The sequence below is a fragment of the Coffea eugenioides genome, chromosome 7 (genome assembly GCF_003713205.1).
Source record: "Coffea eugenioides isolate CCC68of chromosome 7, Ceug_1.0, whole genome shotgun sequence".
Taxonomy (NCBI): domain Eukaryota; kingdom Viridiplantae; phylum Streptophyta; class Magnoliopsida; order Gentianales; family Rubiaceae; genus Coffea; species Coffea eugenioides.
The window spans coordinates 2,162,447-2,190,049 of record NC_040041.1 but is presented as its reverse complement, the minus strand read 5'-3'; the positions used below and the strand labels follow the sequence as shown (position 1 = coordinate 2,190,049).

At 38.3% G+C, this 27,603-nt stretch overlaps 4 protein-coding genes across 4 annotated transcripts; 1 reads left to right on the top strand and 3 right to left on the bottom strand.

Moving 5' to 3' along the window:
• Positions 1–2,580: 2,580 nt before the first annotated feature.
• On the bottom strand, positions 2,581–6,244 carry LOC113777597 (acidic leucine-rich nuclear phosphoprotein 32-related protein). Its single transcript, XM_027322744.1, has 2 exons — positions 4,913–6,244; positions 2,581–3,355 (listed from the first exon to the last, which is right to left on the bottom strand). Exons 1-2 carry the CDS (start codon positions 6,035–6,037, stop codon positions 3,077–3,079), a joined length of 1,404 nt encoding a protein of 467 aa, XP_027178545.1. The 5' UTR covers positions 6,038–6,244; the 3' UTR covers positions 2,581–3,076.
• Positions 6,245–11,307: 5,063 nt separating this feature from the next.
• Positions 11,308–14,139, bottom strand: LOC113778718 (plant-specific TFIIB-related protein 1). Its single transcript, XM_027324201.1, has 3 exons — positions 13,474–14,139; positions 12,586–12,744; positions 11,308–12,314 (listed from the first exon to the last, which is right to left on the bottom strand). The coding sequence occupies exons 1-3, from the start codon at positions 14,101–14,103 to the stop codon at positions 11,526–11,528; spliced, it is 1,578 nt and encodes a 525-aa protein (XP_027180002.1). The 5' UTR covers positions 14,104–14,139; the 3' UTR covers positions 11,308–11,525.
• Positions 14,140–17,407: 3,268 nt separating this feature from the next.
• LOC113778199 lies at positions 17,408–21,558 on the top strand. The gene is made up of 3 exons (XM_027323516.1): positions 17,408–17,974; positions 18,063–18,284; positions 21,260–21,558. The coding sequence occupies exons 1-3, from the start codon at positions 17,687–17,689 to the stop codon at positions 21,323–21,325; spliced, it is 576 nt and encodes a 191-aa protein (XP_027179317.1). The 5' UTR covers positions 17,408–17,686; the 3' UTR covers positions 21,326–21,558.
• Positions 21,559–22,901: 1,343 nt separating this feature from the next.
• Positions 22,902–24,574, bottom strand: LOC113777527. The gene is made up of 3 exons (XM_027322645.1): positions 24,287–24,574; positions 23,585–23,923; positions 22,902–23,390 (listed from the first exon to the last, which is right to left on the bottom strand). The coding sequence occupies exons 1-3, from the start codon at positions 24,572–24,574 to the stop codon at positions 22,902–22,904; spliced, it is 1,116 nt and encodes a 371-aa protein (XP_027178446.1).
• Positions 24,575–27,603: the final 3,029 nt, after the last annotated feature.

The window sequence follows — 27,603 nt, the reverse complement described above, 5'->3', positions numbered from 1 at the left end:
ACAAAAAAAAAAGATAGGAGGAGAATTTGTTCAGAATTTCTGTATTTATAAAGTTAGGCCTAATATCTGCAACAACGGCCAAAGCTACACCACTCCACCGTCACCGCCACAACCGCCAATTCCACCTCAACCGTCAGAGCCCAGCACACTTTTTGTCAGAAGGCGTCCTGAATATTCCGCCAAAATTGGCCGCCAAATTCTGAAATTAACTCCATCCAATTTAAAAAAGAAAGAAAAAAAAAGCTTTTACACCAAAAAAAAAAAGGAAAAAGGGAAAAAAGAAATGTAAAATTGAAAACCCAAAAAAAAAAAAAAAAGAAGAAGAAGAAGAAGAAGATGCAGAACATATGGTGCTTAACAAACAAGAGAGAGATTGTTGAGGCTTGAGAGCTGGAAACAGCTGGAAAACCTACTCCATCAAGAACCGCTTCACAATCTTCGCGCTTGGTTCCACCACCATTTTTTCCCAAATATCCGACGCCCTCTTGCCGGAATCTGACGTCATCCCCATAGCTGCCCGAAATGCCTCCGTGGCGTCTATTTTCTGTAGGTCCCACCCGGAGTTGTTTCCTTGCCTTTTCCTCTCCTGAAGCTTCAGCACATTCCCAGCAAATTGCAACTTCGTATATTGTCCCTCCTACTCCATATTTGCAGAAGAAATCTATTACAGGATAAGGGTTTGCACTTCTTAATTGAACTTACGAGTTGTCTGACATTTGAGAGTGATTTGGTAGAGAGTTTCAAGGAAAAGACTGTGTAGACGAATTTGCCCCTCAAAAAGTTGATTTCCGTCTCTCCTGACGGCACAAATACACGGAGTGACTAAAACGGTACAGATTTACTAGTTCAGTGACATTTCGCGCTAATAAAAAAATTTAGTGACCAGAACCGGCACTTTGAAATAGTTTAGTGACATTTCGCGCAATTCGCTCAATAAATAAATAAAAAGTTACTAAATCACGAAATCTTGGATCCACGTATGTCTGCATGCACCCGGATTTTAATTTCTTTAGTTTGTAGTTTATCTCAAACATTTTGTGACAGCTTCCTCACCAAAAAAAAAAACATTTACAATTACAAGAAGAAGATGCTATACAGCAAAACAACAGCAGCAGCAGTACAAATATTTAAGAACACAGCACATCTAGACTAAAACAATTGACAATTAATTGCAGATTTCTTTCACCAACTTTACTACAGCGTCTGTCTAGCGCCAGCTAATTGGGACCCCCCAAAATAAAAAAAAACAAAAAAATATAGTAAATGCAATAGACAGAGAAACAGGTCAACCATATCCATGCTTGCATGGCGGGCTGGGCCTGTGGGTGGCTGAGCATCTTATCTTCCCAGCGAACTAACTTAAAAAGCCTGGCCCAGAACAGACAGAAAAGGTCCACCAAGGTACGACTACTCCTGGAATAGCGAGCGCAGTTGAATGATCCGGGGGAGGAGGTGTTCATACTTGCTAACCCGAATGTTCTGAATCCCGCCCCGATTTGATTTTGGCCCATATTGATAACCAGAGAGGACGGAGAGGCGTTTGAGTGTGGGGTAATCAATCCAGTACTCCGTGGAAGATGTCAGAGATAGAGATGGGTTGGTCTGTCATCCAAGGGAATCAGCTGAGCTGTAGAGATAGAAATGGAAGCAGATCAGTTTCGTGGTACCATTACAGTAGTATTAAGATAATAATAAGAAGGGCGGGGACCGCATTAGTATGGTCCAAAGAATACCACGTACTACTTACTGGTTAACTAGTAGTATGTGATTTTTTCTTTTGCGTACTGACCTCTACCAATCCATTTCATTTGCCCAATTCTGCACCGGAACCCGGTCATCATCATCATTACCCGCCCAATCCCAACCGTTCGATGCTATAGCATGTATCATCATTTTTTTTTCTTTTCTTTTATAAAATAATAGAGAGAAATTCCCAGGCGTTTGGTCCAAAAATATGAAGAGGACTACTGACAAGAGCCGCATGACTCCATTGACCCATGAACCTCCCCCCACCCCCGGCCAACCCCAAAAAACCAAACCCCCGGGGAACTCGGTGCGGACAGCTGCAGCCTGCTGCACATTTCTGTGCTGCTGCTTAACGAGCACAATTATTAGGACCAAGGCGCGGAGGGCAGGCTAAGGCTAACTGTGAAGCGTTTTATTCCGTACGGTCCGACCCCAAGTCAAGAAGATGCACCAGCACCAGCACCAGCACCCGCACCAGCATGGATGAACCACTGACACCGACCGAAGGCATAATACAACATGATGATATTGATGTGATGCTGCCATCTGACTATTCCAAAATACAACTACAAAAGCACACCACCTGCCCATAGGAGTACGACTCATCCCAGACTGGACTGATTAAAGCAGCTGATGATGCACGTGATTAAAACCCCCCCAACACCCAAAACACAAAAATCGTTCTTTACTTCCCAATTTGACTGCCTACATCCCCCCAGATTCGCAAAACCCGCCATCAACAAAGTTTAAATTACAGCCCCCAATTTAAAATTCCACCCTCCAACCCCCACCCCAGCCCATAAAAAACCCACAGGATGCCTTTTTAAAAAAAAATTAAAGAAATTGAAGCACTTCATTTTATATACTAGTAGCAGTAGCATATTAACAAAGGGGAAACTTCAAATCTGGCATTCATTTCTTCACTTTCCCTCCAAATTCACAAGTTCCCCAGCCCTCCACCCCCCATCCCAACTTCACAAGTCACAACCCAACCTCTAAAAGCTAAAGACTAAAAACAAAAAAAATATTCCCAAACTGAGTTTATAAACGGGTTCAACTCGCTCATAACTTCCATTTGAATTTTACTATCAGGCAGGCAACGGCTATGTCAAAGAAGCAAAGCGGAGGGAACGATCTACTAACGACCTTTTGAACATAATATACCATCATCATCCATCACACAATTTTCCCTCCAAAAGATTTGTCTCAAGGAACATAACCCAACAGTTTAAAACTACCAGTCTGCAAAACCATTCTAACTTCCAACTTCCCACCCATTCCTGCTAAAACCAACCATAATATACCACTCTCTCTCACTCCATCACCATTACTAACGGTGCTTTGATGACTTGCTATACTCCACCACGTCATCATCATCCTCATCACCACCTCCTCCATCGTCATTATCATCATCTCTCTTCCTCTTATGAGAAGTTGTTGATGGAGGCATCTCTTGGACTTCACCGTCTTCATCATCCTCCTCGTCTTCAACCTCTTCCTCCAGCTCGGGATCCTCATCTTCGTTTATTGGCTCCAAATCACCGGCTCCACCATCAACTTCAACCTGTCCAACTGGTTGAACCAGATAACCGGCTCCATAGTCTTCTTCCTGCAAAATTAAACCCATAAATTTACAAATTACCAAGCATAATCACAATTTTCATGTCAAATGTAAACAAAAACCATTTTTTTTCAAGGCACATAAAATTGGAATGGGAAAAAATTGCACAGCACGTACTAACTACAACCCTGTGACTCCAACTCAAAGCATTCCAAATCTGAAACAATTGACATCACAAACCAACCTAGCCAGACCACTGGAAGCTCAACACCAAGCCTAAAAACAACGGATGACACCAAAAAAAACCTCTTCATATTCACAGTTCACACCATACTATCAAAGAAGTGTAAGAAGATTACTCTCCGGCAATTGGTTCAGAAAATATTTTTACAACATCCAGTGAAATAAGCATCACTGAAATAGTTAATTAAAGCTGAATAAGAACAAAAAATTAATAACATCGTTCACAATAATTAGTGTAGCACTTTTTGTGATGTGATGTATGTAACATAAAAAAGTTGTTGGGAACATATAAATGCACGTTGAAAATGTATTTGTGATGTAAGCAAATAATTTTTAAGCCAAATAATTGCTATCCAAACACACCCATAGTGTTCCTTATGCAGCAGGGAGATTCTGCCCCAAAATTAGGAGGGAGGGGGTGGGCAAAAAGCAGATTTGAGCATGCACCATGACACAAGTGAACTGTACAAATTCCCCAGATGTAACACATTCAGCAGCAGATTTTCAGGAGATGCAAGAAACTTTGCAGGTTAAAATGACCGATTAATTGATACAATAAAAACATGAATTTACATGTTAATCGAATCTTGTAAACTTTGACCAAGTACACTAGAAGGAACACTCAATATCAGATAACACCGAATCCATACTAGCAAGTACCTCGACATATTCAAACAACAGTGTTCCTTTCGTTTTATCTTCAAAAAAAGCACTAATCTCCACAACAAAATGAAGCCCTTAGCATGGAAAAAAGTTACAACTAAGTGTTGTTTACAATTTTCTGCATGTTAATACAAGACACCAATATCAGCAAATATTTCCTTGGTATATCACACATCTAGCCAGCCAATTTATCATATGCAACGCACTGAAAAACACCAAATTCAATCCATCAAGCACCTAACCATCAAATACACTATGACTAGGTATTGTCCCAATTTTCTGCAGGTTAATACTAAGAAACCGTTATTCATCAGATTGGTCATGCAAAGTCGCATACTCGCATGCCTAATATCAACTCTTTCTAAACCTTATTAAATAACAGGCAAAGTGAAGCAAAAAGGCTATGCTGACCCGTTAGCAAAAACATAGCAAAAAAGTTAAACACAACTACACACCAACCTATTTCAGGAGAGCATGCAGATTAGCTAGGATACACAGAACCAACTATCCGGAAAACACAATTGAATTAAATACCCAGAAACAACCACAATTCTCCATAATGTTAAACATTAATTTGCTCAGAACACAGATTAATGCGCATGCGACACACCAAATAAGATTACCCAATAACCACAAGTAACCACGGATCAAATCTGCACTTAAAAACTTGTGACGAAATGGAGCAAAAATAAATTATACCTCATCTTCAGCATCTTCTTCATCATCATATTCTCCTCCCTCCTCAATACCCTCTTCATCCTCACCTGTCTCTCCATTATCATCTTCGTCCACATCATCTTCCCCCTGCTCGTGCCCATCTATTTCTCCTTCTGTGCTTGTCAACCTCCCAGTACTCTCTGGCTCACCAAAATCGCCCTCATCATTGTCCACCTCTTCCTCGTCCTCCTCTTCATCATCGTCCTCATCATCATCATCATCTTCCACCCCATCTTCCTCGTCATCACTATCCTCAATCTCATGAACCTCAACAACATCCTCGTCATCGCCCTCCTCTTCATCAATCTCCTCCACAGAATCGTTGTCCTCCTCGTCCTCCCCCTCTCCATCATCATCCTCATCGTCCTCCCCATCCACCCCCTCAACCCGAAACCCATTTGCCTGATGGTGAAAAGCTCGGCTGACCCCATTAGCCCCTCTGGAAGTCTCCGTCTCCTCCTCATCGGCATCACTCTCCTCATCCTCATCCACATCAACAATCCCTTCACTCCCACCTGTATGCCCATTATTCAAACTAAATGGCCTATCCTCGCCATCGACTTCTCCACTTCCAGGATCATCCTCGTCGTCCTCTTCGTCCTCCTCCTCATCATCCGACTCAGGTCTCTCATTTTCCTCCGCATCCATCTTATCCAAATACTTCAACGACTTAATCAACCCGAAAACTTGAGATCGGTAATCCTTAACCCTGGTCACAGGACACTCATAAAGATCCAAGGAAACAAGGCGGAGCTCCGCTAGAGGCCTGAGATCATTGATATCCTGAATCCGGTTATTAGATAAATCCAGATCCCTAAGCGAGTCTAGACCAGCTTCGACGAGAAACTCGAGGCCCCCGGCGATACGATTGTCGGAGAGGATTAATTTCTGGAGATTCTGAAGCCTAGGGAACTGTTCTAGAGAGGAAACGCCGATGTTGGCAATGGAAAGGTGCTGAAGGCTATGAAACTTCTCGAACAGGGACGGAGGAGGTAAACGGCCGTGAACACACTTGACGGCTCCGTCGAGGGTTAACGTTCGGACAGAAGCGACGTCGGTTTGGCCGTCTAACGCTGTTTCCACCGCTCTCTCCCAGATCTCATCCATTAAATAAACTCCCCAATTCCCTGTACATATGATTCGATAATATATTGGAAAAAAGGCAGACCCCAAGATTGAGAAAGATTTGCTGTGGAGAAAAAGAGTAAAACCCTAATTATGGAGGTGCACTTTGCAAAGGGGCAAAAAAATATGGAGGCTTCCTGCTGCTATGAGGCGCTTTAGATGATAGAGGGAAGGTGAGTCGAAGTCCGAGTCAGGGGAGGGGACTAGGGTTGGGTTAAGCTGACTCTGGGGTTATCGGTGATGAGTCACTAGGTGGATTGTGGCCGTTGGATTTGTGAGTTTAGGATCGATGACGTGGAGGAAAATGGACGGTGGAGATCAATGGAGAGTGTGTTTGTTTTCGAGAAGGACGTGGATAGGGTGTTTTATTGTGGGAAATTGGGACTCGGGGCTGGGGAGGGAGAGGGAGCTAGCAAAGTCTGACACGCAATATGGTATTGAAATATCGGAAGGTTTGAGATATGCCCTTAAGATTCCCTTTTATTACGCAAATGCCACAGTAATAAACATCCATGAGGACTGTATCGAAGGCGTGATTTCTCCAAATGCCCCAAAAAGGCCGCCTTATGTTAATGAGTTCCTCCGTCTTAGGCCCCTCAGCTATGGGCATAGAGCGATGCTCGCATCAGCGCACCACTTTCTTACGACTTTAGCCAATATTTGCTCCTATGCCTTGTTTTTCTCCCCCCCTTTTATTGCAAAGCAACTTTCATATATATGCTCCAGTTCCTTGTTAATTAAAAAATTTAAAATGGTCCTTCTTATCTCGCTTCATAGTTCATATTCAATTTTCTTTTATGAAAATTCAAGCTTGATGAACCTTTAGATTTGAAACTGGAACTCGACTCTATAAAATATATTCTCTGTTTGGATTGTAAATTATTTGAGATATTTTTACTGTAGCACTTTTTGTGATGTGATGTATGTGAGATAAAAAAATAATTGGAAAGATAAAAAGGTGTGTTGGAAATTGTAATGATGATGTAAGCAAATAAATTTTGACAAATAATCCTCAATCCAAACAAACCAATATAGTTTTCAAAATCGAGCTCAAGCTCGAGATGGCTCGAAAAGAAAGTTGAGATCAAGCTTGAAAATGAACTATTCGATTTTGAGTGGTAAAAGATGTAATTTGATCTAAAAATATGAATTTTTGGATAATTTTATAATTATGAAAATTATATATATATGAGTATGGAAATTGAAAAATTTGACGAGCTTGCGACTGAAATACCAACACAGATGAATTTGATTCACCAATTAGATTTGAATAGGTCGATCTCGAATCGAAATTTGATTGAACGAATAAGTGAGCTGCTCAAATCATTTGCCAATCCTAAGTTAAACGAAGTCATGAGCCATGATTACAACAAGAATTTCGCACAAAAGTGTTGATTGTCAAAAGTGTGATCTTAGAACTTGTTATATGGTCTCATTTTTTAGTTTTTTTTAAGGACTTATCTGAATAATATAAATTTAAATGTAAAGAGGGAGGATAATTATAACTGTGAACATTTTTATTGTAGGTCGTATAGGCAATCTTTAAAAGTTCTTTGGATGTTTAAACATCAGAATAACATTACATTCTTTGAGAAATCAAAGCATGATTGAATACGGTGGTCGTGAAAATCAAGTTGTGATATAGAATTTTGATGAAATTTTTATGCTGATAGTAATACGTTACCTGCAATTTAGAGCGTTCAACTCGACATTTGATCAAGGACTGTTAGTGTGTTCAACTCCATAATTGATCAACGCTTGAGTACTTGGGTCGTTAATTACCTAAACACAAACACTAGATGTTGCTTGCTCTTTTTCTTTCTGTAGAAAAAGAATATCACTGGGTATTTAAAGATTAAAAAATCTACTCATTGTATATTTTTTAACCTCATCAAACATCTATCCACATTTTTTTCTAATAAAGGGTCTATAAATCCATACTGGAGTGTTTTTGGATAGATGATTATTTAGATCTTCTTTGAATAATATTGTAATATTATTTTGTAATATGCTGTGCGTGAGATTAAAAAAGTAATTAAAAAATAAAAATATATTTATAAATCAAGTAATAAAGTTTTTACAAAAATTAGCCCATCCAACATATTTATATCGGAATTTATATAGTGTCCACTTCGACTAATTTCTTAGATTATATGTTAAAAAAAAATAATCTGTCAAATGTACCTCTGACAGGGGTGTTTCTCATTCTATAGCGGCCGTGCTGACTGGGCACGTCCGCATAATTAAAAATTCCACCAGAAACTTGACTGCAAAAAATTCAGAGAGCAGCAGGTGTCAGAGCGGACGTGCTGATTGGGCACGTCCGCGGCTGACCAAATTACATCCGGTCTTTGCTTCTGATGTTTCTGCTGTGAAGTCCTTAATTTATTGTACTCCCATAACGAACTTAATTTGTGCCTAAATAAGCCAAGCATTTTAACAGTGAATAAAAAAAAGGCAGGGTCTGATTTGACTGATTTTAATCCTACACCAATCTGCTTTTTGCCAAACTAAGTGGAGCACCATTAGGAAGGATAAACATTAGCAGCAAAGTTCTCTTGAATTGAAAAAGTTTTTGGTCTTTGGGATTATTTCTTCTTTTGTATAAATGAGTTCTTTTCTTATTTGTTTATTTTGCATGTAGTTCTCCATTGATTCTAAAGCGAAGCAAAAATTAGCTTCTGCCCACAAGAAACCCTGTATTATAAGCGTTACATGACAATTTCTTTAAAGGGTCTTGCTCTTAATAAAGTTAAATTCCTCTAATAAAATTCTTCTCCCACCCCCCCCCCCCCAAAATTTTTGGCTAGTGATTCTTCAATTTAATTTTTTCTTTTAAAACTACACCATGTTGCTTTCTCCCCAGATACAGGAAACAAGTTTTTTTTTTTTTTTAAATGCGGATCAAAGTCTCCTGTACTAAAAAAGTATAAATTCTTGGATTGAATGGGTTCTGCATAAACTTTTGCCTTTTCTTTTTGGCGTGAAGCTGTGTTAAGCCAAGATATAACGCCTATTTGAGACTGACACATATTTGTGTCTGTGTCAGCCGGATGTAATTTGGTTAGCCGCGAACGTGCGCAGTCAGCATGTCCGCGTCTGACACATGCTCTGTCCGAAGTCAGCCGCGGACGTGCCCAATCAGCACGTCCACTCTGACACCTGCTGCTCCCTTGGATTTTTTGCAGGCAGGTTGCTGGTGGAATTTTTAATTATGCGGACGTGCCCAGTCAGCACGGCCGCTATAGAATGAGAAACACCTCCTGTCAGAGGTACATTTGGCGGATTATTTTTTTTTTAACGTATAATCTAAGAAATTAGCCGTCCACTTCTTATCCGCCACCAAGTTAAAGCCCTCGTAGCGCATTCGGATTTCATTAGAACGGTAGCTGCCATTCAAATCCTTTTGTTATAGTACATTTTTAGCTGACTGTACCTCTCTAATATTCACAAGACTTTTATCAATCCATGATGGTAAGATTGCTAACACAGACCAAGATCATAAATACTTAACAAATCAGCAAATAAAAGACTCAACTCATAATTGGTGAGATTTGAGTGCAAGATCCCAAACTCATTGTTGTCTTTCAACCTTGGCTATTTCAGTGTTTTATCCCACTGGAAATTTCAATAAACATGCACGTTTTATGAATATGTAAACTATAGCTCTCATAATCATCAAGGCTATCATTTTTGGGTATGAACTTTCACATCGGATCTTATGAATTTGAATTAATTATAACTTCAAACTTGAAACCCATCGGAAAGAACTAAGCTTCAAGGAAACTGAACTTTTTGTTTGCTAAAAAAATCAACAATTTGAAGTTTGAACTGCTCAATTGTTATCAACAGAAACCACTGAAGCTCAATGGTCACTCATTTAGATCAGGGGTTTGAACCCAACTACTTTGAAAAAAATTCAAAAGAGGTGTCAGAACACTCATTTAATCTAGTTAAGTTCTTATACCTACTACTCATTTATACACAATTTTCTTAGATTCCCCTCCCCTAGATTAGGATAGATTAGATTTCTATCGTTGCCGTAAAAAGAAAAATTGTCATCAACAGTACAGATTTATTGGGATGATAGTTGACAAGCAACTAAAACCAATTAACAGCAACATCGCCCATATCTAATGCTCTCATTAGAAATATGAACATAGGATGAATAAGATTTGGATATGACTCTGAAATTGTAAAACAAGAGTTAGGATGTGACATGCTACATTTAGTAATGACCATTATCCACATTTATTAAGTGACAACCATTCCATGGACTCACAATTGCTTGCATGTTCAATGGATACCGGAGCCACATCAGTATGCATTCTTGCAGCCTTGCACTTAATGTGTATGATACTGTTGAATGGGCAAGGCTTTTAATGTTTTCATTTTTCAAGAGAAAAAGATGTCATTCTAACCAGAAAACAAGTAGAGAACTTTAGCAATTATAGCCACCTAATTTTGACTATTTAAAGAACAAAGGCTATAAAGATAGGGAAACCTTTATCTATAAATTAGTCAATGTAGCATTACAAAAAAAATAAAGTACTTTAAAGAAGGAGCATGATTCTTAAAGCGTCACAGATACCACATTAATATTCGTGCAGATGGCGTATGATTTAGTTCGATTTCGTTCAAAATTCAACAAAAGCTTTACGCAAGACAATCCTTTTTTTTATTTTTTTTTGTGATGAATTATCAAGCATAGTGGTTGAACGTTTGAAATGATTTTGAACATCTAAACGCTCGTGACCATGGTAATCAGACAAGATCGCTAGTCACGAAGAATTACAGCGTCAAGCCATGAGACTGAGAGCCTGTGACTTAGCATGAACGTGATCCTTGTTTGGATTGCTAGCTTCTCCAGAAATTTTTTTTAAAAATATTTCTTAATTTTTTTTTATTTTACATATATTACATCGTTACAATATATTTCTTAATAAAAACTCACAATCTAATAGTATATTTTTTTTAACAAAAACTCGCAATCTAAAGAGTGATACGCTTTTAAATATGTGGTATCCGGATAGGAAATTTTATATACCTCAAGTGATGAAATAAACTCTATTCTAACCCAAATTTTTTTTTTAATAAAAAAAGAGAGTTTGGGAGCCAAATGGTGGGCCGTTTTCTCCAATTCATTGGATAAAAACTTGCCACATTAAAATATATATAAAAAAAAACAACATTCTGAAAATATACAGAATTCACAAAAGTTGCAGGCTTTTGAAGTTACTGTGGGGATTAGGTTTATTTGCAAAAACATGCTTACTTCTGTAAGAAAATGTATGGAAACAGAATCGTTTGTCTTTTCCTTAACCACGAACATACAAAAAGGAGCCATGAAGCATCCATCCCAACAGTGTCCTAAATGACACAAGGAATCCTAAATTGAGCCAAGTAACTATGGAAAACATGCACGTTTTGCAACTGAAGAATACAGGAAAAAACTAAGACCAGATTTCATTCACGTATCAACACGTTGGTTCCCCTTCTTATTTTCATTTTGACGTGGGGTCATTTCATCCAAACCATTGGAAGCCATATTACGTGGATGCACAAGCTGACCAGATGGGGAAAACCCTGATGATGTTGTATGCAATGGCCAAGAGAGGGAACCTGCACTGGAAGTAGGAGCAGAAAAAAGGACAGGCCTCATAGAACTGGCTACGACTTTTTCATCTGACCCAGTCTGGCTCCTTGGATCAATATCCATTTCCTGAGTTATATTCTGAATCTTGTCAGCAGGTGTATTTACTGTAGCACTTCTAACTGGAGGCTGGGATTTCCACAAAAATAGTGTTCTGTGCATTGGAAGACTTTGACTCCTATGGATGCTATCTCTATTTTCAGTTTCCTCTTTATTTTTAGCGACATGGCATGTATCTAGAACATCACTTGTTCTAGGATTCTTGCTTTCAGTCTGCTTGTCAGAGGAGGGCACTTCAACTAAATCAGCTCTAGGTGTCGAAGAACGACCTGAGGCAATAGTTGCCATTGGGAATGCTTTCTCTGGAGGGACAACTGGGCTGTAATTTGATGGCAGCAGATCATCCCAATTCTCCAATAGTTCCTTGTAAACCTTACGAAGTGTCACTTCAGTAAGTCCAGTGACCTTACAGATCTCAGCCTGGGTCTTGCGTTTATCCTCCAGTTGGCAGGCCAAGTATATAGCAGCTGCAGAAATGCTAATAGGATTTCTACGAGTGCAGAAACATTTGTTGATAACAACCTCGCCAATATGAGTCGCCAGCCCCTGAAAAGGGCATTCAACAGACAATAAATTCTTTTGAACAGATCAAAGGCATTGTTCACTTCAAATTGTTTGACAGATCATTGAATTGAAAGTCATAATACGATGCTTGTATATCCAATATAAGACACAAGTCCACATACAGAATTAAGCAGAAGCAGCATGGTTCAAAACTATCAATGACTAGCATCAAAGAGAACCTAATCCTCATGAAACTTAGTAGAGTAAAGAATCAAACAACATAAAATAAAGATCCCTGCATAACCGGTTGCACCTGAGCTGATTTGTTGAGCTGGAGAAGCGTACAGAACCTCGGCATATGAACCGATATGGAATTGCTATTAATAGGTTGACTTAATTGAAGAGCTTCTCCAAGTATCTTTATATACTTTCCGATCTCCTTCTGGGGTAAATTAGCAGCAATTGATATCTCCTGATATATGAAAGAAGACGCCAAAATAAATCTATCAGGAAAAGAGAAAACACAGACACTTCAGATAGCTCAACGATGAACTAGGAAAATTTCGAAGGATGATTCCATGTATGGACACTTAAATAGTAACATTCTTCTTATTCTTGCGCTTTGAACACTCTAAGCTTGGAGTTAAAAAAAGAAGACAACATTCTCCGAACTTTGGATTTTCCATTTGCCCTTGACCAATAAACCTCCTTTAGAAATTGTAGAAGTTGCTTATTCGTACATCAGTCAAAGATGAAAGTTACACAGAGGAAAAACAGCAGAAGAATCTTGAAACTTGGCTACAACTCCTATAAGACTCAAATTTGTGTTGGATAGCTCGTCTTATTTCACCGGCGCTCATTTTCCATTTCTTATGGAAATGTCAAATTAAAGATACTTCAAATTTACGAAAAAAAATTGGAAAGAAAGGAATTGTAGCACAAATTCTTAGGATCGGATCCCAGTAGGCAGGACTGAAACAAACGGCGAGCCAAAATGGGGATCAAGACAGCAACTTAATTAAACTTGACCAATTTCTGCTGTTCAGCCACAAATACATATGACATTTAAAAAGGAAAAAGTTTAGAAACAACAGAAGGAATGGAAGTAATCAGGGCTAACTGACAAAGCAACAAGCATATTATCATGAAAAGATAATCATCAAATATATTTACGGCCCAAACCCATTATGATGCCATATACCTGGAGGGTTCTGGGTTCTTGAGCTTCTCTGATGGCCTGAACAAGCGCAGCAGTAGCAAGAGCTTCAACGCTTCGATTTCTCAAGCAAGTAGCGGAAGAACAATCCCTAAAAAGCTGAAAAGCGTGATCAGATATATCATAATCAAGCCCCAGTATTGAAGCCACGTCAATAATCTGCAAATACGCCCTCAAATTATCCACAACCACTGAAGGCCCAGAAGAATTCGACCCGGAAGAAGAAGAACAGGAAGAGGAGGACGACGTCGTTTCCAGGACTCTTTCCAGCTCAGCTAAGTGACCGGCGAAGGAAATCGAAGACTGAGCGAATAATGGGTATGGCTCGAGAGACCACGTTGAGAAAGCGGTGATGAAGCCTGTGGGTTCAAAAGGGTCATCGTCGTCGGAGTTGGATGTGGGGTTGGAGTCAGTGGTGGCGGGGACAGGGAGAGTGGGGAGGTCGGAAGTGACGAGACAGAGAGGAGAGTCTTGAGCGCGAATGTGGAAGAGGTGGTGGGATTGGCTTTGGCGTTCCTCTACTACGCGGCCGCAGGAGGTGCACTCGGTTATTGACCGGCCGCTTGACGTGGTGGTGCACCGCCCCTGCGCCGCCGAGCAGTACGGGCACCGCATTTTTTGTTTTGTTCGTTTATTTTAATTATTTTGGTAGTTTTTTGTGCCGAAAGAAATAAAAAAATATGTATATATTACTTTGTTACTTTTGTTGTGTTATTACAGGAGATCAGGCACCGGGTCAAATTGGAAAGTGGAAAGTCCATTTGCAATTCGGGAACGACACATCTGTCCATCGTCAACAGTAGCACTTGTTTATTTAAAATGTAATTTAGACCCCCAAACAAAACCAAAAAATGCGAGTACAATATTGTGTTTGGATCATAAAAAATTACACTTTATTTACAACTTATTTATATATATTGATTTATTTGTAATATCAACACATTTTTTAATCACTTTTTTATCTCACATACATCATATCAAAAAAGTGTTACAGTACTTTTTTTATAAAATTATCTCAAATAATTTATAATCCGAACACACTCATTACTTTGGTAATGTTTCCGTACAAATAGTTTTTTTTTTAAATATATAACTGTGAATTTCGTCACGAACTAATAATGCTAATTACCTTCTCAAAAATATTTATCCATCAACCAACAATACCGCTATGCTGTAATGCGTTGACAGTCTTCTGCATGTTTGACTGGAATTGTTTGCATCTGGTAAGCTATAGTGTAACGCTAAACAAAAACCTGTTGTGGAGTATAGCATTATGCTCAGCCCAAAAGGCTCCATTCGCAGAGCAAGAACACTTTTCATCAGAGCTTAAAAAGGCCGTAAATGTCAAATATCATGTTGGCGTGGAGTGATGCGACTGCCAAAAATGCGATCCGAGCTGAGCTGCTGTGAGCTGGTCAGGGACGAGCTGATGGGAGGAAAGCGAGCGAACTGAGCTCAGTCCTAGAAAGCAATCCGAGCTGAGCTGCTACAAACTAAGAGGGAGCTAATGCGCATGTGAGGTGAGCGAACCGACCTGCAAATGGACGAACGGCGGGGCTAGTTCCCCGGAGCAGCTCCGACGGTCAAGTTAGTAAGAGCTTGAGAGTAAAGTAACAATGGAAAGTGTTGTTGATGGCGTACCTTGTGTTGCCTTGTGGTGTTGTATTTATAGGCTTGTGGGTAATAGTTTCCTTATAGGATTAGAAGTCCGGCTGGAGAGGGAGTCCTTCTAGGGCTCCATCGGCTAGCTTCGAAAGGTTCGGAGGCAGCGGCCCACCAGACCCATCTAGCGGGGAAGCGGTAGCCATGCACGAGCTGGCATCCCTCCTGTCCGAGCTGGTCTGGCCGAACTGATAGGTCACCATGTCCGAATTGACACGTGGCTCCGGTAAATTTGCTCCTCTACATGGAGCACCACACCTTGTGCTTTTATTACCCTTCCTCCGATGCGACGAATCAAGTTTTTGTCAAACAAAAATGCAAAGCATACGTAGTGCTTTATTTTAAAGAAGAATGCTGCCTAATTGCCTTGACCAAATGCAGTCCGGATGAGGGGGGAAGGAGAAACAAAAACTTAATAATTGCAAGCGCAACAAGCGCCGTATATTCTGTGTTTCTTATCCCCCTCCCCCTCTCTTTTATTGGAGAAGCGCGAGACCGCATAGGCTTACACCAACTTTTGTGCCTAGAAACATACGAATTCGTATGAATTACGTATTTTCAATGATATTTTTGAAAAAATCTTCTGGCCTATGTAGGAATTGGAGTTATTTTCAAAAACTGTTGTTGCATTTGAAGTCTTCGGTGACACTTCAAATACAACTTCAAAGATAACTCTAAAGACATACACAATTTCAAACGCATCTAAAGAAATAAATAAATAAATAAAATAACTACAAATTTATACCTTTTTCATTTTTTCACCTACCACCACCACCTCTCTCTTTTCCTCTTTTTTTTTTTTCTCTTTTTTTCTCCTCTTCCCTCATTCTCCCTCCTCCTTTCACCTCTCATTTTCGGCTGTGATCAAAAGCGGGCAAAATCATAAAATGGCACTTGAGACAAATTTATTGCACGATAAATTCTGTATTTTTTTATAGTTTATTTCTTTGAATTTGATAATGCCAATCAATTAAAAGCCAATGCAGCTATCCAAATATTTCTAGGAAAACTGGCATCTGTTTATGTTGTGTTATGGATGCCCTGTCCATCTTTGCTCTCAGTGAAGCCTCTCTTTTTTTTGGACTGGAAACAAAGATTAATTTTTTGAAGGTTGGACAATTGGTTGAGAGATTCGTTCACCTTTTTTTTGGTTTAATTTTATCCGATTATTTCACCTGTTGCAAGATTGAGTGATTGTACTTCCATTTTTTTCTTTATACGATGACATTTTGGGTTGCAAAATTCATCACTTGTTCCTTTTGGTCATGACCATAAAAGGGAAAAAGGAGGGATACGGGGTTTCTAGTAGGGAGGGGAAAAAAGAAAGAAAGAGAAAGGAGGAATAAAGGGGAAAAAGGAGATGGAAGAGGAAGGAGAAGGTAATGATGGTGGGTATCAAGTTTTGATTTGATCAATGGAGAGAGAATGAGGAAGGAGGGGAAAGGGACAAGAGAAAAAGGTAGGGATAGAAAAAAGATAGAAGAGAAAAGAAGAGGAGCGATGCTAGGAAATGAAGGGAGATGAGGAGTGAGGTAGGGGTGGTGTGTGATAAGTAGAGTAAGCAAAAAGGGTAGGATTCCAAAAAATTTTTTTAAACATTTTTATAGGTGTATTTGATATATTTTTGGGTGTTTTTTGAAATGTATTTGGAATGTGTGATTATAGACTTGTTTTTTGAAGAACTAGCAATTCATGCTAACTCTATAATTAGGGTTGAAAGACGAATCAAGTTATTCGTTATTCAAATTGAGTTCATTTTGGTAAGAGAGTATTCAAGTGTGGTTTATCAACTAATCAAACTGAACTTGAATAGCATTTTGCATAAGATAAATGATCAAACTCGATTCAAACTTGACTCGTTTAACATAAAATTAAAATTTATAGACAAAAAACTCAAGCTACTTAAGTTCGATTTAATAAAAGTTCGTTTGATCTCGACTTAATAGATAAACAAACTAAAATTAAACAACATTTTGAACTAGATGAAATAATCACACAAGTTTAAACACTAAATTATTTGATTTAATTAGATTCGTTTGCATTCCTACCTGTAATACTTGTAAATAAATGCAAATTCTCTGCTCATATGCTTGTTTATTTATTTATTTTTAAAGTAAAGCTGGACCATTGGACTTGCCCACCACAAGTATATAGACTGTTGGGCTTATCGACAAGAGAGTGCATTAGGAGATCCAATAACTGGTAGATGGATAAATAAGTAAATAAATACTAATTAATTACGTCCTCATTCCAGGTTCCAGACTTTCCCGTCCAGGAACCGAGTGATCCCGCCTCGGACTCTGTTTCTCCCTAAAGCCCTTTTGCCTCTCTCTCTTTCTCAAGTGAAGGGTCAGATCAGTCCCTGCAAAACTTTTCTGGTTTCAGATTCCAGAAAAACCAGAAACTACTGCCCCAAAAACGTAGCTCTAATTCTCTTAATTACAACTTCTACTCATGATCCATTAATACAAATCGTAGTTAGTACTTTTTTCCTTGAATTATTTGCTTTCACTATTATTATTTTTTGATTCGAGAAATGAAGGATGATGATACATTACCAGTATCAACCCCCACGTCTACGTCATCTCTATCATTGAAAAAAGAAATCAGCTCAGCTTCTGCCACCGCCGCGGCCGGAGATCATTCATACTTATTTTTCGGCAGAGGCCGGTACAAATTTTGGGCGTTGGCGGCCATTATACTCCTTGCATTCTGGTCGATACTCACCGGCACCGTCACTCTCCGATGGTCCGCAGCTAACCTCAATCAACTCTCCAACCGCGACTCCCTCGACTTCCATCTCCCCGATGATCTCGACGTCCTCGTAAGCTTCCTTCGCTCTGATTATCAAATTATGCGATCGTTCTTTTGTTTCCTAGATAGGTTAGATTAATAGTCTAATATATGCATAGGAAATGGAGGAGAGGGAGAAGGTAGTGAGGCATATGTGGGATGTTTATACCTCTAGCAATCGCCGGATCAGATTGGCGAAATTTTGGGAGGATGCATTTAAGTCGGCTTACGAATATATGAATAGCGATGTCCTTGGAGTCCGAGAGGCTGCCGTCTCCGAGATCGCTAAGATGTCCCTCCGGAGTATCCGTCTTGAGCCTCCCCCTACGGCTCATTCTTTGGTTAGTAGTACAATAATTCACTTAACTATTTTGCATTTGACATTTTTTTGTCCTAAAATCGGTTTAGCTGCATTTCATACTAATTTATTGACTTTTTATGCCTAGTTTACTGAGTTGGTTGTGAATTTGTGCTGGAACACAAGTCACCAACTGTTGGATGATTATTAGTATCTTGGCATTGTGGGAAAGGTAGTTGGAGGCTATCTTGATTTAGTGCATTAGGGTCTGCTGACTACTAAATATGGCCGTGAAATAGTGGCACTGAAATCCTTTTGTTTTTTAGACAAAAATAGGAAATATTTTAGAGATGGACTGGAGCATCATTATGTTGAATAAAATGTCAAATATTGTCAGAGCAAAGTAGGCAGTGTTACTATCACATATTTTGGTTAATTCATGTAGCGATATTAACCTGAAAATGTTGTTCGGAAGAACTAGATGTTAATACTTTGTCTATTGTTGTTCATTAGCTTGAGTTCTGGTATACATTTGCTTGTAAGAACTTGCAACACATGACTAGTTGGCATACATGACAGTGGTAAACAATAGTCAAGTGTTAATGGTAATTTGCTAAAAGTAAATAGGCTTAGTAGAGCATTAGGGCATGAAATTTTGGAGTTCATGTTGGAGGAGTTTCTGTGATTCATTCTATGTTAAACTCCATGTTATGTTTCTTTTGTGAGCATATTTTGATAGTTATTAATTTCACATGCGGGAAACAGATAATAGAGCAGGAAAAAAATTATTGTGTGATGTTGATCAAATCATCTTGTGGTGATGCTTGTGAAAGCCTTTGTACAATGATGCACATGCACTCTCTTCCTTGTGGTTTTGTCTCTGCTCGATCTGGACAAAAAACTCTAAGACAAATAAACATGCTCACAACTACAAAAGTTTAGCAGAGCATTATGGTACATTACATATTTTAGGGAGTTTCTGCTTCTCCGTTAACATTTTTTTTGAATTCCATCTTTTTTGTTACATTTGTTTGGCATAATATGATAGTTGATATATCTGCAGCTTGCAAGTGAGTGAATTTGTTTTCCCTCTCCCCATGTTATGTCCGGACGTTAACAAGTAGATTTTGAAAATTATACGTGAGACTGATAGGTGCTGATTCCAATTTCCGGTAGTGATGCTAAATGTTAGAATGTTAGACTAGAAATTTCCTTTTGCTTGTCTTCATTAGAATTTAGCTCCATATTTATTTAATTACAGGCCTGATGCTCTTATTCTTTCATTTGTATTACCTTCGGCAGTCATATTGAACTATTATTCTTTCTTATTGCTGCTTAGCATATGCGCCCACTGTGTTCCTTTACAATTTCTTAACATTCAAAAAATATAATGTTTTAGTTCTTTTTTTTTGGGACTTTTCTTCTCCTTTGGTTCAGTGGGGAATGAAGGTTTTAACCTTCTATCTTGTAAGGGCTACAACACTGAAATTTCTCCTGGATTTTCTTTGGATGAAAGTCCTTTTTATGAGTTTTCTGATCTAGCTGATAGATGAGTGTACTTATCGCTTGTGTTCATATCATGAGGATGTCTTATGCTCATCAACATTTGTTCTGCAACATGATTCAGTTCTGATGCACAAAATAACGGTTCTTTTTATTTTGGTGCTTTCATGTTTTGTTTTTTCTTAATCTCTTTGGAGTTACTTAAAAATCCACAAGATCTGTCATTGCTTTTGCATTAAAAGAATTAAAGAACATAAAAATATAAGTTTGGCTCTTCTGGATGATATTTTTAATTTGAAAGAATAAAAAACATTGCTGTCATTCATGTCAAGACGAATGTCTTTTTCAAAAGAAAGGAAGATTCCCTCCTAGTCACCTTTTATCATGGATAGAATTAAGCTACTTTTCCTGAACGATTTGGTTGCAATTTGCAAACATAGTGGATTACAAATTTGAGTTTTTTGGCTGTGCTCCTTCTGTATCCTGCTTACTGTTTAGGTGTAATGCTTTTTCTAGGTGGTAGAAAAATGCAAAATCAGAGATGCTTTCTGTGCCCACGTCAAGGCAAAGCTTGATGATGCCAGTTTTAAACCATAGGGCCTACCTCAGGAGAATTTCTTCCTCATAGCTAAATGGGCTTGCCATTTGACCCCTCACAGCACTATTTTTATAGTTTGCCTGAGCAATCAAGACTGTTGGAGTCCTATTTATTATGAACGATTAACGTGAACTGTGTCCTAGTGTGCAGTCATTGCTAGAATGCATGAGTTAAGAGTGTCAGCAGCTTGTCCTTTGTGTCAGACAAGCAATAACTAATTTCATTTATCTCAACATAAAAGTGTTTGTGTGCCCATAAGCTTGCTATGAACGTTTTCTGGTGAAGTTATCAGCTGCAGTCTGCTTTAATTAGTCCCGTGGCTTTTGCTTTGAGAACCTTTGTCTTATGATGTTCTGTCTTCCAAAGCATAGACCCTTTAGTAGCAGGACCATTAGGAGTAGGATTGCCTGCCCTTTTCTGAGCCATCGGTTGGATTTCAGTAAACTGTGAATGGCTGTTGAGTAGGTATCAACAGTAAGTCAGATGCTGATTGGTTGAAGGAGCTTCACTTCATAACATTTACATCTTGACTTTCATTATAGGTGATGACTGTTGTCTATTTATGAGGAGTATATATTTTTTCAAAATTTCTTTTTACGGTATGATAGCAACTGGTTAGAGTAGCGAGTGAACTTTCTTTATTTCAATTTTCTTTTACTTCGTTCAACATATAAAGAAAGAATGCAGGTGCTGCTTTCCGGAAAATAATCACTTTTCGGTAGAATGTAGTTAATGGATTTAGTGACTGATGGATGAGTATCATTATATGTTTATTTTTTGAACTCCTACTTTATTGCTTTAAAGATGTACACAACAAGTACACGGGATGTTTTCTTTGATCTGTGTTTAATGGTAGATTTCCTTCAACTGTACACACGAGGAACTCCTTTTAAGTTTTTTTCCACCCTGCTTTTCAGAGTATACGAAAATGGAGGACAAATCAAGTAACAAGGAGGCTGGTTAATGGCAACAGCATGGATTAGTTTATGATTTGAAGAGTATTCTCTCAAAGTTGAAATTCTTTTATACACAATTCATTTGTACCTGTTTATTGTCCATTATCAGTTAAGAAGGTAGCGGTCCTTTGCCTGTTTTCTGAACAGGAATGAACAATGTATTTATTTAGGTCTCTGATTCTTGCTTTCACTTTTGGTTTCAATTAGTCTTATGTGAAAAGAAACTTTTGACCGCTGGCATGATATGCGTTGGTGCTCAATTGAGAGCTTGCCTGATGCTTGTCTACAGTCTTCACCATGGAAGGATATTTACTTACCGAGGATACTGTCTATGATGGTTTCCCCTTGAACCACTGATCGATCACACCAGACCTCTTGAATTACTAACTAGTCTGTAATGGACTGTTGATGTAGCACTTCCGTTAAGCTACTCTTCGAGCTGCGAGTTCGGAGAAGATCAGGAAGGACCTGTGCTTTACGTATACATGTATATGTATAGCCCCTCATGTTACACCTGTGCGGCCATCCTGGAGGCCTCTGATGACGAAAGTAAGTATACAAGAACAATTTCCATCCCATAAAAGAGATGCTTTCTTAGTAGTTTGTAGGCTCAAGTTCGCGAGAGTTATGGGAGCCAACATTTGAGTTACTATTGCTCCATCCAACTTCGTTTAACTCTTCTAGAATTTGCAAAATACTTGTAGCACAAAGATGATTTCTATGGTTACTGCTCTATTAGCTTTTGTTTTTAAAATTCATGATCGCAGTTTCTGAATGCTAATCAAACCTACAAAATTAGGGAAAGGGAAATATACCCAGTGCCCATATTTATGTAGAAGAAAGAAAAGGAGATTAAAACGATAATTCAAATATGAAATGTTACAATGCAGAAGATTCATGTTTAACAATTTGTTGATAGTATACAGACGATATGGTCGGAACTGGGAACCAATTATCTGCTGCGATTATCAGTCGTTGGGCTATCCGAGACTATCAAACAATACTAAAATACTGGAAAAGAAAGAGAAATAGAAGGCTAAGCAGACGGATTTTTACACAAGAAGTCTAACTCGAGCAAGAACTAAAGCAAGAGAAGATCCAAACCGAGGAATTGGGGGTGGATCCTCAGTGCCACTTTTTCAGTGACAATTCAGTGCCACTCTTATATTTATGTCAAGTATCCTGTTTATTTAACTTGTCATGTACTATTTATTTAAATTTCTTCTATCATCACGCGATAAGTGGGATTGATGCTGGATTTGGCACCGAGTAGTGACATAGAGGATCTCAATTGGATTAGTTGAGGAAGGTGAAAAATGAATAACCACGGCAGCAGGCCGAGAATGAGCCAATTAAATCAAGGGCCGGGTTACAAGATTTTATTGGAGTGAGACATCTTTGTTTTATTATTTTTTTCTTTTTATACTTCGACAAATGTATATGAGTAAACAATTATCTCTAACAATCTCCGTGGAAAAACAAAACCAATAAAGCAAAACCGGGGGGGGGGGCCTAAATTAATTCTATACACGTTTTCTCTTCCAAAAAAAAAATTAAATAAATAAAAGGAAAGAAGTTCTCATAGTGCTGCTGCAACATATTTTCATTTTTTCCTCTGGAATTCTGAAGGAGGCATAAAAAATTCAGAGTTCAAACCCCAGACATTAAAATCAACTTCCTCAATCTTCCAAGTTTCTTGGAGCTCTCTTTTGTGGTTTGCTGACTGCTCTCCATATCTGAAAACTGTCATAGAAGTCCTGCCACTATGTGCTATATTAACACCCTCCACATACTTGTAATCCTCTATCACCGACTCCGTGCTCGTCTCCCAGAACACTCCTTCACCATCATCCCTACTTGTTTTCACAGTAAGCAGCCTCGAATCCTCAAATTTAACGAGAAGCCCTGATCTTTGGCTGAAGTATCCCCACAGAGTGTGATGGATGATTTCGTAATTGGGGCCGCTTTGCGCCTCCAGAGTTGATTGGTTTGTGTCCAGTTTTAGAATGAAGCAGTCTTCGTCATTTATGATCTTCTCTCCTATGCATACTGCATCTATGAATAAAATGGCTGCAGAGCGAGGATCCAGGCCCTATTCAGACGATAGCAATTTAGATACCATGAATTTCCATAGTAGTTGATGATACAAGAGTCCGGAGCACGACTAATTCTAGCTGAAAATGGTTAAAATGCAGTTTGCTTCCTAAATCAACCATTTGGATTGGTCACAAAAGATTTCAAGATTATATTTTTATTTTGTTAAAGAACTTAAAGAGTTAGCCCCACCTGTAAAAAGCGGCGTAGGGGTCTGGGAGGACCCTTAGCAATGGGTCTTTGTTGGTTGGAGGATTCCCTCCAAGAAACTTTGCCATTGCTACCAGAGATGACTTTACAACCGGAGATGAGCAACTCTAAGCACCAGAGGTCCGGGTTCTTCTGCCACAGCACGAATCCTCCGGCTTCTTCAGTGTTTCTAACTTTGACTGAATCATCTCCTTGATGAAATTCTGATGAACTGATTTTGACTTGTCCAAGCGCGCACATGCTATTTACCGAGTTCAAAGCCTGCTGTCCTCCCGTTGCTGCTATGTATTGTTGTACGATGTATTTGGCTGTTGATGCTTCCTGCAACAATTCATTTCAATCTTTTATCAAGAAAAAAAAATGAACCACAAATAAAAGAAGAGATAATAATAACGAATTAATCGGCCACATGTTCTTGGAAAATCTAGATTAATGAGACGAGACTACATCGCCCAAAAAAAAATGAAAAAAAGAGTAGCAGCATCCACTAGATCGCTCTCTGGTAGATGACATGCATATTTGACCATTTTTACATGATTCACTCAAAGCTGTGATGATGTAACGTGATCAAAAGTTGAATGATAATATGAATAGCAGCATTCCTATAATTGGCTGGCAATAAACCAAAAAAAAAAGGGAATGATAATACAGGGATGCAATGGGAGAAAAAGAGGAATGTCTTACAATGGAAGCGTGCCTAACAGGACGATGGATAGATTGGTCTAATTGGACTTGAAGTGGGATAAGAGGAGATCCCATAATGAAAAGAAGAAAACTCAATTCATTATAGCGCCCGGCGATAATTGGAGATGACCATTTATCGGAAGTTTGAGCTTTCATCCAAGTCGCCATATTTTCCCACCGCAAGGCTATGTTGTTCCCCATGGCCGCGAACATTTCCTCCGGAATGGGCACCTCCAGAACTGTCTCCAGCCCATCTTCTCGATCAAAATTTGGACATAGTTTCCTCATGAAGTTTTGTCTGTTATTGCGATTTGGACGTGATTGTGAATGGGCCATGTCGAATTATATCAAATTAGTTTTTTTTTTCAAAAAAAAAGTCTGAAGAGAAATGGGGGACCTTTTCTTGAGACGATCTTATTCTACCTTTCTATTTTTTCTTCCTTGCTTAGAGGCTAAAAAAATTAGGTTTTAGGTTGAGGGTGGTGTTTTGTAGATCGATTTCAAGAGATGAAATGGATGGTAAATCACCATGGATGAAGGCTGCCCCTTGGTTCTAGATAGCGTGCGGGCACGATAAAATGCATGGATTTCCTTCTTTCTTTTCTGTTGGTAGTATTTGTTTACACACCTTTCTTTTTTTTTTTTAACAGTGAGTCTGGTTGGAATTTTTTTGGTTACACGTATTCCTTGGAAGTGATCTTAGGAGCATTGAACTCGTCCGGTGATCAATTGACCAACCCATTAATCTAGGCAAAATTTTATGACTGTTATGGATACGACATTGAAGAAAGAATTAGTAGAAGAATATGGTCCTTTCCGTCGCTAAAAATGAACTTGTACTTATAATACTAGAGTTTTTTGCCAAAATAACACTCTTACTAAAAAATATTCTCAATATGATTCACTTTCAAATTTTATTACCATAATGATATTATTGTTCCCATCTAATTATCCTGATTGCCATGTAGAATAACAAGAAAGGAAAGTTCTAATCCAGTTTATAGTTTCTAACATTAACTAAAATTTTAATTTTTTTTATTATAGAGGCACAAGAAGATTGCATACCTTTTATAATTTCCTTATAATTATCTAAAATAAATTTTACCATTATTAACCTTACTATTATTGGTCTCCGAATTTTTTTAAATGTATCAAACCTATTGCATATATATTTTTTCAAAAAATAATTTTAAAAATACAAAAATTGCACCAAAAATTGCAACGAAAATTGTAATCAATTACAAAAATTTCAAGGTTATCATATTTGTTTATGTTATCCTTCCTACTCTTTGAAAAGACGAAAATAATCTTCATCTACCTTAAGATTATCGACTTGCGAAACATATTTTTTAGATGCTGTTAATATAAAGATTGGCCTCTTAGATTATGTTTGACAAGGGAAAGATAACGAAAAAAAAAATGTGGGAAGCTTTATAGAGAAAATTGAAGAAAATATTAGATGAGAAAGAGAAATGGAAAACGTTTTTATCTCTATCCTGACACATATGCAGCCTAAGTGGCAAAAAAGGATCACAAAGGTAATAAGTTTTAAAATTAAGTGGCAAAAAAGGATCACAAAGATAATAAGTTTTAAAATTAAGTTACTTTGAGTATATATTCTAGAAGAAGAGTTATTTTGGCAATAAACTCTATAATACTATATATATATAGTAGTAGTACGAAAAACTGCAGGAGATATGGCATGGCAGCAAATATTTTTTGGTCCTCTGATAGTGGGGTTCAATACAGTTTTCTCCACCATAAATACTGCCAGTTTGAGTGTAATTAACCTCCCAAAAATGGATGGCCAGTCAATCAGGACTAGGGCTGATGATGGACCGAGTAGCTTGACTCGAGCCAACAGCTCGGCTTGAACTCGAGCTTGAACTCGAGCTGCTTGATAGAAGCAATGAGTCGAATTTGAGTTTCAATATTTTGCGCTCGAAAGCTCGACGAGTCTAATCGAGTTTTTTATAATATATATTTTAATTTTTATTATTGTGAAATATCAATAATATCCTTTATTTAAAATTATATGTAAAATATTAATTTTTATTACGTGAGCTTGATTAGGCTTGATTGAGCTTGATTTGAATTGATTAGATTTAATTAAACTAGAACTCGAGTAACGTAAATTGACGTCGAACTCGAGCTCGAGTTCGAATTTTAAAAGCTTGACGAGCACGATTTCGAACTTAGTTATTTTACCTCGAGTCACTACTCGACCTCGACTCGATTCGAACGCACCCTAATCAGAACTTTGAAGGCAAAGATGACACGCGATTGGTCAGAGAATTAATCGCTACACCGTCTTCAACTCCGTCAAACCATAATTGAAAAGTTAAAATCGGGTATTTTCTCATTTCTCCGTCAGACTGGAGCAAAAATTCTGATTCTCAAGAGGAATAATCGGGAGTGGTGACAATATGCATTCCCCTTCCCCCCTCCCAAAAGATGCAGATTCGACATCCAAAATCATTTCCCAATCCTGCGTTTATTCAGTGCATCTTGCGAAATTAAAGAGAGTAGATAATTGCTAGTTCAGCACTAGCAATTTTTTTCTTTTAGTATAACGGCAATAATCTACATTATTCCTATTGTATAAGTTGATGGGTGAACTATCGGACAAATGTACCATTGTACTTTTTGAATTTTTTTCGAACAAAAGAATGGGAAGCCCAATTGAAGTCGTATGGGAGATGAGGGATGAACGTCCAAATCAAACAAGTGCATGCTGTATTTTCTGAATTTTTTTGAACAAAAGAATTTGAATGTTTAGTGCAAGGAAAAGCAGCTCTAAGATGCGTTTCCCTCACTGTTTATTGGACTAAAGCCCAATGGTTTAGTTTAGCACCAGCACTTGCAATGCAAGTTTTCATTCCTTCATCGTTTTCCCCTCGCAAGTGTGCCATCCAGCGATTAATTAATGGTTAAGTGTCGGATTAGGCCGGCCGCTCGAGTATTGTAATTGGAGTATGGCATCCATCGGTTCCTAAATTCTTCACGAAACCCCAACCTATTTCTTAGAATTTGAAATGATTCAAGCAGCTTTTTTATATTCTAAGTTTAATCTCACTTTTGCCGATTCATGCAGACAAAACCCCAAGTACCTATCAAACCAATGCATGCAATTTTCAAGAAACGCATTTCATTGTAGCAAAATAAAATCCCAATTCTTTAAATTCCCCTCCATGCAACTAAGGGTCTGGAGTAAGGTAGGAGATACAGTACAGATTCTTAACAAGTAGTAGTAGATTACTTTGCTTCTGAAGCTGAACCCATGTCCATTTTACGTGCTGATTAATCACCATCACTTT

Excerpts from the sequence above, each read along its gene's own strand:
- LOC113777597 (XM_027322744.1), bottom strand. The coding sequence starts at position 6,037 with ATGGATGAGATCTGGGAGAGAGCGGTGGAAACAGCGTTAGACGGCCAA. Across the intron at positions 3,356-4,912 it reads AAGAAGATGCTGAAGATGAG|GAAGAAGACTATGGAGCCGG; the intron begins GTATAATTTATT and ends TTAATTTTGCAG.
- LOC113778718 (XM_027324201.1), bottom strand. The coding sequence starts at position 14,103 with ATGCGGTGCCCGTACTGCTCGGCGGCGCAGGGGCGGTGCACCACCACG. Across the intron at positions 12,745-13,473 it reads AAGAACCCAGAACCCTCCAG|GAGATATCAATTGCTGCTAA; the intron begins GTATATGGCATC and ends TTCATATATCAG. Across the intron at positions 12,315-12,585 it reads AGCTCAACAAATCAGCTCAG|GGGCTGGCGACTCATATTGG; the intron begins GTGCAACCGGTT and ends TGCCCTTTTCAG.
- LOC113778199 (XM_027323516.1), top strand. The coding sequence starts at position 17,687 with ATGAAGGATGATGATACATTACCAGTATCAACCCCCACGTCTACGTCA. Across the intron at positions 17,975-18,062 it reads CCGATGATCTCGACGTCCTC|GAAATGGAGGAGAGGGAGAA; the intron begins GTAAGCTTCCTT and ends ATATATGCATAG. Across the intron at positions 18,285-21,259 it reads CCCCTACGGCTCATTCTTTG|AGTATACGAAAATGGAGGAC; the intron begins GTTAGTAGTACA and ends CCTGCTTTTCAG.
- LOC113777527 (XM_027322645.1), bottom strand. The coding sequence starts at position 24,574 with ATGAGGAAACTATGTCCAAATTTTGATCGAGAAGATGGGCTGGAGACA. Across the intron at positions 23,924-24,286 it reads CTGTTAGGCACGCTTCCATT|GAAGCATCAACAGCCAAATA; the intron begins GTAAGACATTCC and ends GAATTGTTGCAG. Across the intron at positions 23,391-23,584 it reads CCCTACGCCGCTTTTTACAG|GGCCTGGATCCTCGCTCTGC; the intron begins GTGGGGCTAACT and ends TCGTCTGAATAG.